General features: G+C 36.5%; 1 protein-coding gene across 16 annotated transcripts in view; it reads left to right on the top strand.

Annotated features, from left to right (window-relative positions):
* DLG2 (discs large MAGUK scaffold protein 2) overlaps nucleotides 1-15,527 on the top strand; it is a 981,187-nt gene that overhangs the window by 675,260 nt on the left and 290,400 nt on the right. For all 16 annotated transcript variants that reach the window (XM_085065660.1, XM_085065786.1, XM_085065682.1 and 13 more), the window contains one exon: nucleotides 905-1,074. In XM_085065660.1, the coding sequence (XP_084921786.1) occupies nucleotides 905-1,074 (170 nt within the window). The remainder of the gene's footprint in view (nucleotides 1-904; nucleotides 1,075-15,527) is intronic.

Genomic DNA, 15,527 nt, shown 5'->3' with positions numbered 1-15,527 from the left:
TGCACAAGAGCAGTAGAGTCTCAGTTAATCTAGTTCTTTGGAATTTGCTCGTTTCACTTGCCCTCGTTTGCAAAGAAAGGATGGCCCACTCCTTTAGTCATTAGCCTGCTGCTTTGGAGATGCATTTTACTGCTCTTAACTGTAGACTTCCTTTCCAACAAGGACAAATCTGTCAGATAAGGAGGATACAACTCCATCTGACCAGGAGATTGAGGGTGATTATATGTTCACCCTCAAATGCTGTGGTAAATAAATGCTCAAAGTAAGGCTATGAGGCCATTTTATTACTATTCTAATTTTTAAAAATGCTATTACCACGCAGCATGTCTTGTAGCCTACAGTCAGTGTTGAAAACATAAAGAACTTAACTTGAATAAGTTATTCAGCATCAAGCATTGTCTTTTATATTGTCTACTTTTTGTAGGACACCATTTTTACTGTGACAACTTTTGTATTTCACTATGTGATTTCCTTAAGAGCAACAGTAACAGCATGCAGCATGAGTGTTTTAAATCAATTATATTGTTTAGTCAAAACTGTTTTAATGAAGTCTGTAAAGACAAGTTGTTTACTACTGATTTCTGTCACTACAGTGGATCTGATCCCAATTCATGAAGGAGGATGGTAGGTGTGAGTGATTAGGTAGACTCCAGTTTGAGTCAGGTATGTCTTGGAAGGACTGACTGCTCTGTCTGATTGCTTGTGAAGCATATTTCATTAATTCTGTTATCTGGCAGATTTAGACTCAATGATCTTTGTGGCTCCCTTCCAACTCATCATATTCCGCAATTCTGTGATTCCCAATGAAATATTCTTCATTTTACAGCACTACTGACAAAACTCTGTTCCATCCAAAGTAACAGCTGAAGCATTCAGTACCTAAAATTCTTTGTTTTTCCTGTAGGGTCAACGATTGCATCCTGCGAGTGAACGAGGTTGACGTGTCAGAAGTGTCCCACAGCAAAGCCGTGGAGGCCCTAAAGGAGGCTGGTTCCATAGTGCGACTGTACGTCCGGCGAAGAAGACCTATACTGGAGACCGTGGTAGAGATCAAGTTGTTCAAAGGACCTAAAGGTAGATAAGATAATGAAAATGTGTTCATTTAAAACTTGATGTTTAACCTCACTTATAGCTTAAATGGCATCTGACCTTGGTGATTTGCTAACTGGTTGACCTGTCAAACACTGACATGTAGTTAATTTAGGCTGGCAGGACTTGAATTCATGGTTACCTCTCTTCCTGAAATATAAAGGAGTTCAAGGAGTTGTGGTTTGCTTTGTTTGATGTTTACCGCAGAGATGGTTCATTACCTTCTGAAGAGACAAAGATTTACTATGCTTGACATTGGCAGCACAATATACTGCCTCTAAAGTTCCTCTACTGAGACCTCTGACTTTCATTTAAGGTGCTGTTGAATGCAGAGTTTCAGAATTCTTCCTTTTTTCAGAAGGCTTTTTGATTATCCACTTATCCTCTCTACTTTCACTGTAGTTTCTCCTAGAGTTATCTTTGGAACATGAAGACAAGAATACCAACGCACCCAGATACGTAGGAGAATTATATTTTATCCTTCAACAAAATTATGTGGAAATATAGCACAAAACCTTCACTGCTCTAAATCAGCTTTATCGCTTCCAGCAGAACCTTCTTGTTACAGAACAAAAAGCCAAATTCCTTTCTAGAAACATTTTCTTCATAGCTAATTTCTGGACAAAGAAAATGCAGATTTTCATAGTACATGGGAATAGAATTAACAGCCTTATTTTTTTTTTATCCATAATAGCTATTTCATAAGCAGGTCTTTGACAAATATATATATATATATATTAAATGGTCTTTGATAAATATGTACATGTATATGTATGTATATGAAATGAAGACATTTGCATGCGTCTTGATATATGAAGTGTTCATGAGATTACTCTCCCTGTTTTATTTCTTGTGAATAATCTGCAGCTTATTCAGTGTTTTCCCACATATGTTCTCTCATGTGAATATTACAGTATGCTTCTACATAGGGATTTTTTATACCAGTAGTGGAGAAAATTTAATATATTGAGACATATTGTTGAGATTGACCTCTCATAGTCAACAAAGTGCAACACTGAAAACAGTGCAGTGTTTGACACTGCAGAGTGTTCATTATGCTGTGCTTGTGGAGAAGAGTGGAGAAGAGTAAGATATATTTAAACATGCATTTGATGGTAAATCCCCAAAAGTCTGGATTCTTGTGGTCAGCTGCAATGCTGGATTGTTTTTCTAAAAGAAAAGCATCTCTTAATCATATTTTGTATGCATATGAACTCAGAAGTGCAGGCAGTGTTTTTAAAGATTCGGAATTAAGCTAAGTGCGTGATATAATAGTCATTTTGAGAGACCTTAGGCTAAAGAAACTAAAATTAACATGTCCTTTCTGGTTGTGATGAAACAGTAAAAATTACTCACCGTGACCAAATTTTTGCTACATTGTGGAAATGGACAAGAGAGGCAATCATTACCTAATAATGGATTTTTATCGTGTTTGTTTTAGTGTATGCCTGAAACTATTTATTTTCACAATTATTTTCATAAAACAGAATAGATACAAAAAATGTATTTTATGGCAAGCTAAAGAACATTTGCTGCTTACTGCTTAACACATGATTTTGTAGCTATATTCTTATGTGAAGTTTACTACAGATAAGTGCTATGAATAATAAAATTTACTGTTGAATATTTTTTTTTACATTTTCACTTTTATAGAAACAAGTTAACTGGAAACCAGGATAAAAAAATTGATAGGCTAGTTATCTGCAAAAGCCAGGAGTTTTACCTTCATAATTCAGGCAGTAAGGAAGCATGCTCTATTATGCTTTTTATATTCCACAGATTAAAAAGCAAAATGAAGAAAATAAATAATTTATAGATGGGAAGAAAATCTTATCAGTACTATTTTTAATATCTATAGCACTTTGATGTTTTTTCAAAATCTTCCATGAAAAATTATCTTGTTGAGGGGCATCAAACTCATAGCAGAAGCTGAAAATAAAACCTATGGCTCTTGGCTGTAGTCACTCCTGTGATGCTTATTTCCTCATCTTTCAGGTGACTTATCTATGAACTGCTATTTCACACCATTACTATGCAATGTAAGAACCACTTAGTATTTATATAAACAGTGTTTCTGACTTCTCAGAGTGAAATTGGGATGTTTTGGTGTCCAGAGCAGGATCTGAAAACCAGCATGGTAGCTTCCACACCATTCCTTCTTTCCTATTCACAAAATCAATAAAGAAAGTCAATCTGATTTTTAGACAAGAATTTTGTTCTTTACCAAACTTGGAGTAGAAAATATCTTTTCAGTTCTTTCCCTGACTGTCTCTGTCAGTGTATAACCCAGCATTTACTGAGTTCATTCCTTACTGCCCTTAGAATTTACCACATGAAAGCAAGTCTTGGCTGCCATAATACCAAGTAAACTCAGAGATGCCTAGCTTGCCTATGTGTAGTAGATTATATCTTTCAGCACTTGAAGTTGTTAAAGAAGGAAATTTGCAAGGCTTTTTATGTAAACGTCCTTTTAATTTCACCTGGGATATTCAGGATGAGGGTTTTTGTAAGTTAGTAGTGCATAGAGGATAGTTGGGTTGTTTTAATGGGTGTTAATTTTTGTAGGTAGCAACCACCATATAAAAGACATTGGTTAATTTGGTGATTGTACTTTGAACATAAGATGTTAAATAAGCACTGTCTGGTGATGGCTTGGGGCATTTGACAGGGGAAAAGGCATGGTGGTGTGCTGCCAGGAGGTCCCTTCTGAATGCAGATCCCTGTGCAGTTGTTCCTGTTGCTTTACAAAAAGGCTCTCCTAGCATCACACGGTGCTAAATCCTGTAACCCTTTAGTTTCATTTTTGTGGGGAAAAGAGGTAAACAAAGACACAAGTGTGTTGTGTAGTAGAAGAACCAAGGTTTCAGAGAGAGCTGCTGCTGTGTAGGTATTTAAAGCTGATCATCACTTTGACTCAAGGTCTTGAAGGTAATTGCTGACTGTCATCCTTGCAGGGTCTTCCTCTGTTTCTCATGCTTGGGAGATTGTCTTTTGTATGCCTCTTGCATGTCTCTTCAGTCAGACATACAATTCACTGCATGGCTTTGCAGAGGATTGAGTACCCAACAGAAGGTGTTTTATTTCAGTGACTCCCAGGGCACCACAGGTTTTAGCAGCCAGCATCTCTGCAGTGCCTGACAGCTGTAGCAGAGGAAAGATACACATGCAGCTTTCTTATGGAAAAATCACTGGGATTTAGACACTACTGAAAATCCTGTCATTGTCATAGGCTTTTCTTGCTCTGAACTGAAACAAGACTGGCAGTAATGAGGATGGATTGTATATGCTGCAGTAGTTGTTCCTGGGGAGCAAACATGCAGGCATTCAAAACAAAGCAATTTAATGGTGCTGTCTGGCTTTGTAATATAACTCGTGCATTAGCATCCTGTAAGACCCTGCAAAGAACTGTGTATGGACAGTGAATTGCAAACTTCAGTCACTATTCAGGGATTACAGTGCTCAATCCCATTTCATTGCATTTGACTGGAGGATTTGAAACCAAAGTAGTTCCACTGACCTCAAGATTTTCATGCTGTCCTATCACACTCCAAATACACTTTTACTAAACCCAGAGGCATTGAGTAGTATGCTGATGCACAATTAGTTGTAGAAGTTAAACTTGATTTTTTTTACATTCATTTTTAAATGATCAGCAGAAAAAGGTATTTCTACCATTTTAGAAAATTTCTGGCAATCAGAAACTTGGGTAAACACAGAGGTCATGTAATATGTTAACTACCTACCGACTGATACTTTAAGCTCTGATGTGATATACCAGGGAAAAAAAAGGCAGAAAATAAGGATTCTAGTAACTATAGGAGTGCTGGATCAGATAATAAGCTTTTGACCTCACTTCTATAGGAAATGTGGTGTCTTAAATGACGACACAGCTGCGTAAATGAAGTTCAGGGTATGTGAAGCAGAACAGCTGAGTACTAGGAAACTTGAGAGGAGAAATGTTAGACTTAAAAACACCTAAAAAAGGAGCAACATAAAGGACAGCTAATTTTGCTGTCTGGATATTCTGGTGGCTTGGATATAAAGTCATAGAGAAAGAGGATTACTTTGCCATAGCCTCCATGATAATAGTGCCTATCATTACAGTGTTTGAGCTGTGCTGGAATCTTGCCATGATGACTGGAGCTGCCCATTTGGTCACTGCATTGTAGATGAAAAAGCTCTGGACAGACCATCCGCTCTGTCATTTCTTTTGTTTTCCATAAACATGCTTTTTGCTCATTCCTGATGAATTCAGCCAGTGGCACATTCTCATGAGGCTCACCCCACCCTGCTTTGGGCACTTAACAAAACATGTTTAGGGAAACTTAATTCTCTACTCTTTCTGCTCTCAGACTTACAGCCATATCAAAACTTTTCTTTTAATCCGTTTGGAGTGTTATTATGTTTTGGGGATCTAAATTAAAAATGTATGCATCTCTTAAGCACTGTTCAGCCCAGTTCTATATCTCCCTCTGGATGGCTGTCCTTAACTTTCTTAATCAGCAAAGGCTAAGCTCTTAAACCAGACATCTCAATAGAATATTCAAAAATAAAATGGAATTAGTATAAAGGGCATAATGTGCATTCATTCTGAGAGTTATGAATATCCATCTAAATGTTAGACTACGTCATTGGGCATAACCAGTTCCAGAGTTTCCATTTGGTTGTGTTCTGTGCTGAACTGAAGCAACTCTGTGGGACATGGTAGATATCCTTTTCCCATAACTATTTGTTTTATTCTTGATGACACTGAATCAAGTCAGTGGATGGTAATGCAGCCTTCTTACTACACTAAAAAAGAATCAGTATGGTTTAAGTAGTGTAATTTTTAACTTTGCTAAATTATGGGATTTTCTTGAGAAGGTGCAGAGATTTTTCACCATCAATATAAGGTATGATTTCACTGCAGATTCATCTTGGATTGTTAATGAAATGTCCTCTAGTCCATTACTGTCTGTAGTTTCCTAGAAGTTCATGTTTCTTTTTTCATAAAAATAGACTTGTTTTAGTTTGAATTGAAGGCTTTATTGGAAATATCGTGTGTTCTGTTGCGTAGATAGAATCCCAGCTTGCAGTGACAACTGAAATAGTCACAAAAATACAGCTCAATTATGTGTATTTCAAAGTGTCTTCTAAAAAAAAAAGTGTTCAATACAGAATAGCAGAACAGAGTGTTGATTTTATAAAAAAAAAAAGATATTACAAGTGCTGCTTTCAGTAAGGAAAGGAGAAAACCTCTCACTTTTATCTAGCAAAGCAAAATCAAAAGTTGCCTTTTTATCCCAGGTAATAACTACAGCACTTAAAATGAAAGAAGAGGCATTTTGCAAAGAACCCCAATTATTTATTTCCCAATTTCAGAGAACAGTGAGAGCTTTCAGATCTTGCTCTTTGATAACTGATTGCAAGTGCTTGCTTCAGACTCATGATGATACAATTTTTTGGGTTTTTTTATTATTGCAGCTATCACTCCTACTACTTTAAGTTTATTTTCTCTAATTTAAGAGATACTAAATATGGCACAGCAAACTTTAGCATGTGGGAATAGGGGGATTGATGGCAAATTAGGCAGATATTTTGTTAATTAAGAAATTAAGAAATGTTTTGTTACATCCAAAGTGTTTTCAACAAAACTATTTATTCACTTTTTGGACAGAACCTTTTCTTATGGTCTTTAAAGAATTTCCATCTTATGATCTCATCAGCTGTGAATTTACTTCTGGTTTTCAGTTCTCTTCCTTCTGTGCTCTGTGAATCCTTATCTAAAACAGAGCAAAATGGGGCAACTAAAAGACAAAACTATATAAAAATGAGGAAGCAGGCAAAATTTCTCAAACCTGGGTTTAACAAACTATTTTCATTTTCAACTCTAATTTAAGTGCTTCACTTGATATTACTGTAATAGTATCTCTTACTACAGCTATATGTACAAAACCACCACAGCTGAAACTAAATAACCATTTTTTGTGAAATGCCTTTGCCTGAAGGGACTCATATTTCCTTCAATTAGCAGAAAGTGCTCCATCAAGCACTAATACATAATATTCTAGTTTTAAGATAGTGACTCAAACCATCATTTATAAGTTAACATCACTAAAAAGCATGGCTAGGATTGTCTAATATAAGAATATGTGAATATATTATAGTTTATCACATGAAAATTGCATTCTCTTGAAAATCATAAAATTAGAAAGTTCTGTGATGGTACTATAAAAGCCTTTGGTGTTTTCCAACAATAATTTGACACATTTGTCTTATCATTGCCTGATGTGGTAGAAGTTGTGGGTTATATCTGCACCTTTATATTTCACAGACTGAGGATCATGTTCTTTAATTTAAGTGATGATACATGCATACAGCTGCTATTATCATATTTTTCTTTATAGTATAAATAAAATATCAAGCATATTATCTGCCTTTGGTCACTAAAGACTTGCCATCTCATTTGTCTAAACTACTATATATGAGGTTTTTCTTTTAAAAGCCCACATTGATTCTGTGAACTGGTTCTTTCCTTTCCTGAAGAAAAGTAGTTCTTGTATACAATTTCACAAAATAATAGTTATTGTTGTAGTGGTGCTTCTGTCATAGTTTTTCAGGCTTTTTCTTTTTGTCTTTAGTGAAGAAAGAAGGTAAATCTGTCATGTTTCTTGGTTTTTGTTAGAAATGCAGTTAAATGACAGGAAGTGGTGAAATTGAATTGTGATCACAATTCACCATCTTTGGACATTAGTAATCAATCATTAAAGAAATTATTTTCCGAATCAAAAAGGATAATTTCAAATGGAATTCAAAATTCCTCCTTCTGGCTGGTTGTCTCACCTAAAACTGGAGCTATCGTGTGAGCTGTAGGATATTACTTGCTTGAAGTCTTTTCTGTTTTCATGATAACTATGATTTTCCCCTTTTGTATTTAAATGTCATTTTCCATTAGCAATAAAGAAGTAAACAACATGACTGGGAAGACTGTGCAGCAGTGTTATATGCTGTTTATCTGTTTTTCCCTTGAAACCATTTAGCTCTTAAGAGCTCTCCAAGCAGGTCTGAGAATCCCATCTTTATATGCAAAATGAACATCTAATCTCATAGTATATTTTAAGTATCATTTTCCAGAAATCATTCACAAAGAGTAAGGTTTCCACTGAAATGAACATTGCTTTCTGCAACTCCATCATGCAAACTATTTCTGAAGTGGCGCAGTAGCACTTTCAAAGTGCAGTGCTGTATTTTAATAGCCAATTGAGATGGCTATAAAAATCCAGCACTGTGCATTAAGATCATTACTAAATTGCTTCAGCAATACTTACTGATGAGGCAGCCTCAGCAGAACACACTTCATCTTAATGAACTGTGGCTGTAATAGACCAAAACCAGCGGCTCAGGGAAAAATAGATGTGCAGGTAGGCTTGGATGCCAACAAACTGGAGATTTTGTTTCAAACAAAATAATCTTTGGTTGGTTGCTTTTTGTTTTCAGTGGAGAAAGAAAATAAATCTGTCACGTTTTTTGTTACAGTTACAGTTAAACGGCAGAAGATGGTGCTATGAAATTGTCACATCAGACCAAATTCAACCATCTTTGAAACTTACTAGATCATTGGCATTTCAATTGACAAAATCTTCTGTGCTAGTCCTTTCTGACTTAGATAGGAAATTTTTATTATTGTCCAGTTCCCTAGATAGTCTCATCAGCTCTGAGTAGAGACAGAAAAGGGTTTGGTGTTCCAGTGTGACCTTGGTTTTTATAATTCTGCCATGAGGTGTGGTTCTTTTGCTGTTGTCAAAGTTACTTCTGTGGATTTTGCTGAGAATCAAGAGCTGTTAGCATGGTTTACTAGATTCCCCTGATACTGTCCTTGTCACCTGCAAAGGTTTAACTCTTAACCTTTTTCTGAAAATTTAGATTTTTTTTTTTTGGGGGGGTGGTTAGCTTCCTTTACCCATACAGAGAGAAAAAGCTTATTAATTTCTGTGCTCAGCTGTTGGATAAGTAATGGATGAAGCTCCAGCTTTGGCTCATATGGCATCCTTCTGGGTGACAATAAAGCAGACCTTTTAAAAATTCTGTGCTTGATTTATCCCGTCCTTGTGGAAATGCTTCAAAGGAACTTGCTTTCTAAATGGATTTCCCAGTTACATAATGATCTCCAGCGCACTGCTGAAAAGTTTCTTGGAACATCCTTTGTCTCAGGCTTGTATGAAAAACTGTGATGAGTGTGCTTTGGGATTCTACTTGACACTGTGTCCTTTCACTCTATGTAATTTTTAAGAATCCCAAAGACTAAGTGCTTTTTTTTTTTTTTTTTTTGTCTATGCCAAGTGTGAGGAAAATTCCCCATGCATCTTGGCCTGCTTCTTTTTCAATTCTAGAGTTTTCTCCTGACTAAATGTAATACAGTAAGTCTCGTAATTTTGTCATTATAGCATGCCTTTGTACTCCTTTTTTCTGTTAGGTTGCAAATTTCTGGGTCAGAGAATAGTTTCATCATTTCCTTCCTGTTCTAGAGTACTGTGTAAGAGCTAAAAAGAGAGGTAGAGAAGATCCCTTTCATTATGTTTGCCTTTGCTGTTTTCATCAGGTCAACTTGAGAGAAGATGGAGATGCAGCAGACAGTGTAGCAGAGTGTTAATTGTCTCATCAGTATTTCCAAATACACAATACACCAAAAGATAGGGAAGGACAGTGGCATCATTTGCTAAACTACTGGGCTGAGGGTGGGAAAAAGTCTTTCTGTAGAGAAGAGACCAACATCTTTTTTTCTGTTTCTTTGGGGAGTAATGAGAATTTCCTAGGAGTGGCAGCTTTCTTGAGCTCTTTCCTCTACCTATATGATCCTTGTTTTAAATTCTTCAGGTAAATTTTAGATAATGATTATGCTTCATCTTTCACCACTTTAATAATAAACAATTACATGACAGCTATTTCCAGAGCCTAATGGGAAATTTTGATGCAACTGAAGATGGGGTTTAGCCTCCTGTGTAGAATATGTTCTTTGATACAACATCTTTAATTTCACCTCAGTACTCTGAAAATCCTTGTTTCCTTCTTTGGACACCTTCATCCTTTTTTGAATATAAAGGCAAATGTGCAAATTAGTCACGTGAAACTACAGAACAGTGTTTTCATCCTTTATTGTTCAGTTAATTATTTATGTAACACGTTCTGCCTTCTTGATAGTTTTCAGATTTCCAGATCTTTCTCAAGAAATCTGCTGTCTGGAAGACAACATACAGCAGCAAAATATTGCATTGCCATGAAAAATACCTCTAAAAAAATGGTATTTAATTAAATTTTTATGGCATGAGGGGCTGTAGCTCTTCATTTTTGTTGTTTTGTTCTCTTTTTTTTCTGTAATCCTAAGCTTGGGCAGACATTTTAAGACAGTGTTTTAAGTCTTCTAAGAAAGGCATTACAGGTTCTAATCATGGTGGAGAGACAAAGCTGGCTGCAGCTTTAGAGATTCAAGTGATACAGTAAATAAAATCACACTGCAACCTATTTAAAATATTCTAGAATGTCAATATTATTCTTTTGTTTGCACTAGTTGGAAAAAAAAAAAGGAAGGAGTTCCATTAAAGCATCTCTGAACATCTGAAGGGAACACCTGTCTTAGTCAGAAGTCAAACACCAAAGTGATTGATTGCAATAGTCATTCATCTGGCTATTTCCAGTCCTGTACCCTAGTCCTTTCTGCAGGTCTGTCATCCTCATTTTGCTTTCAATAGTGCAAATTCTAGATAAAATTTTGGTTATCCTTAATGAAAACAAAAGAAATAATACATTTGGCAAAAAGAATTTTCCGTATAGTATTTTAGCTTTAACTTGCCATGTGTTATTTTAGAACACTTGTCCAATGGCTTTGAACGACTGCTTTTCCTTCATCAGTTAGAGGTCTTTTTGTTTGTTTGTTTGTTTTAAGTATTATATTAGAATTCCTAGAAATGGCAGCTATTTTTTGGAGTTTAGGTGGAAGACCCTTTGCTATTTGCCATGGAACACGTGGTCTGTGCAGATGACCATACTTTCCAATTGTGTTGTGGTAAAATATGATACCAGGAGGTACAGACTCTGGGACTCCAGTGCACAAATGTTCTTGTTCTGCCTGTGTGACATCAGGGATGTCTACGAAGGGCAGCTGATTTTTGACATGCAGTGAAGGTTCCTCTATTGCAGATGCAGTGAGATCAAGCTTCTTGCAGAAGCAGTATGGCTGTGCCAAAGACTTGTGCTCTCTGACATGTAGACAGCTGCTCTTCAATTCTTCCTCTTTTGATTGGCCAGTAAAGCCATTGATTTAGGAGAGTACCACTTGTTCTTCTTATCTTGAAGAGACTCATTTAAGATTTTTTCATTCAGAAATTCTGCTACTTGGTCCAATGGCAAGTGGATATATTTTTCTCAACATTAAGCATTTAGTGTGCTTAGTAGATGAAAAAAATTACTGTGACCTCTTCCAGGGCAGATTTTGGCTGTTGTTTTATGAGAAAGGCAAGGAGATAGCTTAATGCTTATGTCTTTAGTGGCTAATTTTTGGGAGAAATGCAACTCTGAAAGCTTGAAAAAGCAAATTATATCTGTGGAGGGAGCCCCCATGAAAACATAAACACTAGATGGGATATCCAAAATATTCCAAGAGCAAAAATGTCTGTGTTTGTTATCTGGGATGTTGGCTTCTGAATTTTGAGTAGTAACTTACATGAACAAATCATAAGCCTGCTCTTGGATTCTTTAGGGGAAAAAAAAATTGCTCTATGATTATTGGTTGATAGGACCAAACAGTTGCAAAGCAAGATCTTAGAGCTTTGCGACATGTAAAAAAGGATATAATGACACAAAAACTCTTTAGGATGTGATGAAAGATATGTTGCATAAGCTAAAAGCACAATAGCCTCAAGACACGCTTGACATGTTTATTTTGGAAAGTGCTATTTCCACATAAGGATGATAGACTTGTCTTTCTCAAAACTGTGTTTTGGTTTTTGTTTGTTTTGTTTCTTATGCAAAACAATTTGTAGGCTGTCTTATGAAATTAACAGAAGGGCATGTTATCCTCTCCAACAGAGAGAACTGAAATAAGGCAACCTAAAAGTAGAGCAAATAATTTAGTAAAATAGTTTATTACTGACACATTTACATTTTATATATTGTAACTGAAAAATAAACTCCATGTAAATGGTAGACCAGGGGTAAATCCTGTCCTAAGTTTGTAGGTCAGATGTGTATCACTTCTAAATTTGTGTAAAATGTCATAGCCAAAATTTCTGGAAGTTATTTTAAAATTATACTTTCAAATACTATTAGAGCAAATCAGACCCCCTCTGTAAAGCAGGATTGTACTTTAAGAGGTGTACTTGACAGTTACAGAGAGATGTTCTGATTGTAGGTGCTTTCAAGACAAGATTTGAAAAGTGCCTACTTTTTTCCTGGCATCAGTTTTCACAGAGAGGTTGTCTCTTATAAGGGTTGCTGTGGTGATTAAAATCAGAAACAAAGGAAAAAAACCTCAGACTCAAATGAAGAAGCAAGGTCTGGCAGCAATTAGAGAAGTTAAGTAATTACACACTCACAGGTCCTGATAGTCTTGTTGACAGACTACCAGAATTCATCTGATGAAATCTGAGTGCTGACAATGGTTGGGTTTGAACACCCATGTGAGAAGGTGTTTTCCCAGTGAAAAACTGGGAAGATTAAGCAGAAAATGCACATTCACTGAAGTGAAAAGAGAAGCCAAGGGGTTATAAAGCCATCAGTTTGCTTTTAGAACCTCAGAAGAATATTGGAAAAAGTAGGAAATCTCATAATAAGAGAAGGTTGAAGAGTAACGATTACCAGGAGAGGCCATACTTCTCTTCTGCAGCTCTTCCTCATTCTTATCAGATGACTCCATGTGCTGGGAGGGTTCAACACTGAAAGTGGTCTGAAAAAGCAAAAATGTAATTCAGCAGGACAACTTTCAGCAGAAATAACCACATATCTGCGAAGCAGTGCTAACATAAAACTGTTGGGAAAAGAGTCCTGTTGGAAGAGTAGCTAGAACTTTGTTAGCTGTAACATCTTGTCTCTTGCACATCCTGCTGTGAAGAAACATTCAAATGCTATATTTGGGTTTATAAATTGAGGTATGGTTAATAAGACATAGAGCATTCCTTTCATCCTGTACAGGAAAAGCTTTGAGCTTTTCACTTCAAGAAGGGTGTATGCCTATTGGAGGGACTCCAGCAGAAAGCTGTAAAAATTATCAGAGATTTAGAAAGCCTGTCCTACAATGAATAAATGAGTGATCTGAAGCCATTTATCTGAAATATCAAAGACTAAGTGGGTGGTGGGGGGCAGTTTATGGGCACCTGATAACAATCTTGCCTTGCAGCGCATCTTTGAAGAGTGAGTTTGCTCTCTGTGCTCCCTAGGGAGGGTGTAAAACAAAATTTAATAGACAAAAAATAAACAAGATTTGTACTGGATTTGGCAGAAGTGAGGATTGTGATGTGATAGATTACCAGGGAGGACATCAGGTCTGAAGTGTGGGAAGTACCTGGGTATGCCAGACAGCCATTTGTTAGACATAATGCAACTGTAGTTGCTTCTACCGCAGGTTCAGAAGACTAATGATCCATTGAGTTTTTTCCAGTCCCAAGACTCAGTCACCATAACAAAATTTTTGCACTTCATTGTACAATGAAGACAAAGAGTAGGCATAGGGCTATTTAAATCCTTCATCTACAGGATGCAGAGGGTGTCTTCCAGAAAAAAAAAACAAAACAAAACTAAATACTTCCTTTGAAGTGATATCAACAGTAATTTAATATTTTTCATTTCAGTTTTTTTTTTTGCTTTGGGAGGGATAAAACATTTTAGAAAAGAAACTTCTGTGCCTGGGAAAAAAATGAACATAAGAACAGATAATCTGCTGTCTTAATCTGCATTTTTCTGTCTTTTCAACTTTTCTGTTTCTCAAGCCAGGATCATGCTCCTTAGGAAAAATTTGATCTGATGGGTGGCTGGTTCTTCACCAAAGGGTGTTATCACAGCATGTTTCAGTATTTGGAGGCTAATTAAAACCTCTTTGCTTTGGACTGCACCAAGTCTTCTAATGCTAATTCTTGACTTCATAGAAACAGTTTTGTTCAGCTCCAGTCAGAGCTCAGTTTCTTTACACCTAAAATCAGTCTTGTAGGATTTGGGTTCTACATTTGTGAGTCTCACTGGTATGAATCTTTTCATCCAAATAGCTGCCTAAATTTTCCAAATCGGGCTCAGAAATAGTCTGTGAATAAATCAAGATGTTAGTACAGTCATTCTTTCCCCCAGGGTTTCATTTTTCATTGGAAATGCTGTGTATATAGTTCCCAGAAACTGACCTACACTTTGGCTCTGGCATTGCAGGAAAGTTCAGGGTTTATTATTAGTTGAAATAGCTGATGGAAAGGCCATGTTAATACCCCTCCTAGCTAGAACCCCTCAAGGGACTAACAGCAGGGTCTTGCATTGTACTCTATCTCATTAAGAGGGAAACTCTTACTCACAGAAAATCTGCACAGTAACTCAGGCTTGAAAAACCCTATTTTTTAAGTGTTATACTCTGAGTCTCAATTCTGCTAAGCACAAGCTCTTAGAAAATCTCTTAATGGTCTGGGACCACTCTGAAAAAATCTGTAATTCTGTTTCAAATGCAGGTTCACATTCTCTATCTATCTAGATATGCTAGAATACAATTCCCTGAGCAAATGTTCGGCATAATTTATGCGAAGTCATAGAATCATACAATGATTAAAGAATATTTTGTGTTGGAAGGGAGCTTTAAAGGTCATCTAGTCCCAGCCCTCCTGCAATGAGCAAGGACATCTTCAACTAGATCAGGTTTCTCAGACCCCCATCCAGTCTGGTCTGGTCCTCAATATTTCTAGGGACAAGGCATCCACCACCTCTGGGCACCCTGTGGCAGTATTTCAAGCACCCATATCATAAAAAATTTCTTCCTTAATTGAAATCTACCCTCTTTTAGTTGAAAACTGTTACCCCTGTAGAGGTCCTGTCCTCATCTTTCTTGGAAAGGCACAAGTGACTGACTTTACTCATTTTACTCTGTGAGAGTATAGGGTGCTTCTCACTGGCAAATAAAACATTTTTGCATCACCTTTTTTCCTAGAGTGTTGCAAGACAGCATCATCAGTGAACTGAACTAAGGGACCAAACTACAGTTTCAGAGAGACAAAAAAGAATGAAAGCAAAGTGCAATGACTCATGAATCCATTTTCAGAGTGTCTTTGCCTTATTACTTCTATTCAATAAGCACCATCAATTTTCTTTCTCTGTATCATTTATATACCTGTTAAACTTTTAATATCACGGCTCTGTAAATTGCCTTACATAAAAAATCAAAAGGGTATGTACACTTAAGCCTTGATTTCTCTCTGTTTTCTTAAGGAAGTAACTGAATG

Source organism: Lichenostomus cassidix, chromosome 1, assembly GCF_008360975.1.
Source record: "Lichenostomus cassidix isolate B80296 chromosome 1, HeHo_3.0, whole genome shotgun sequence".
Lineage (NCBI taxonomy): Eukaryota > Metazoa > Chordata > Aves > Passeriformes > Meliphagidae > Lichenostomus > Lichenostomus cassidix.
This window is presented reverse-complemented; position numbering and strand designations above follow the sequence as displayed.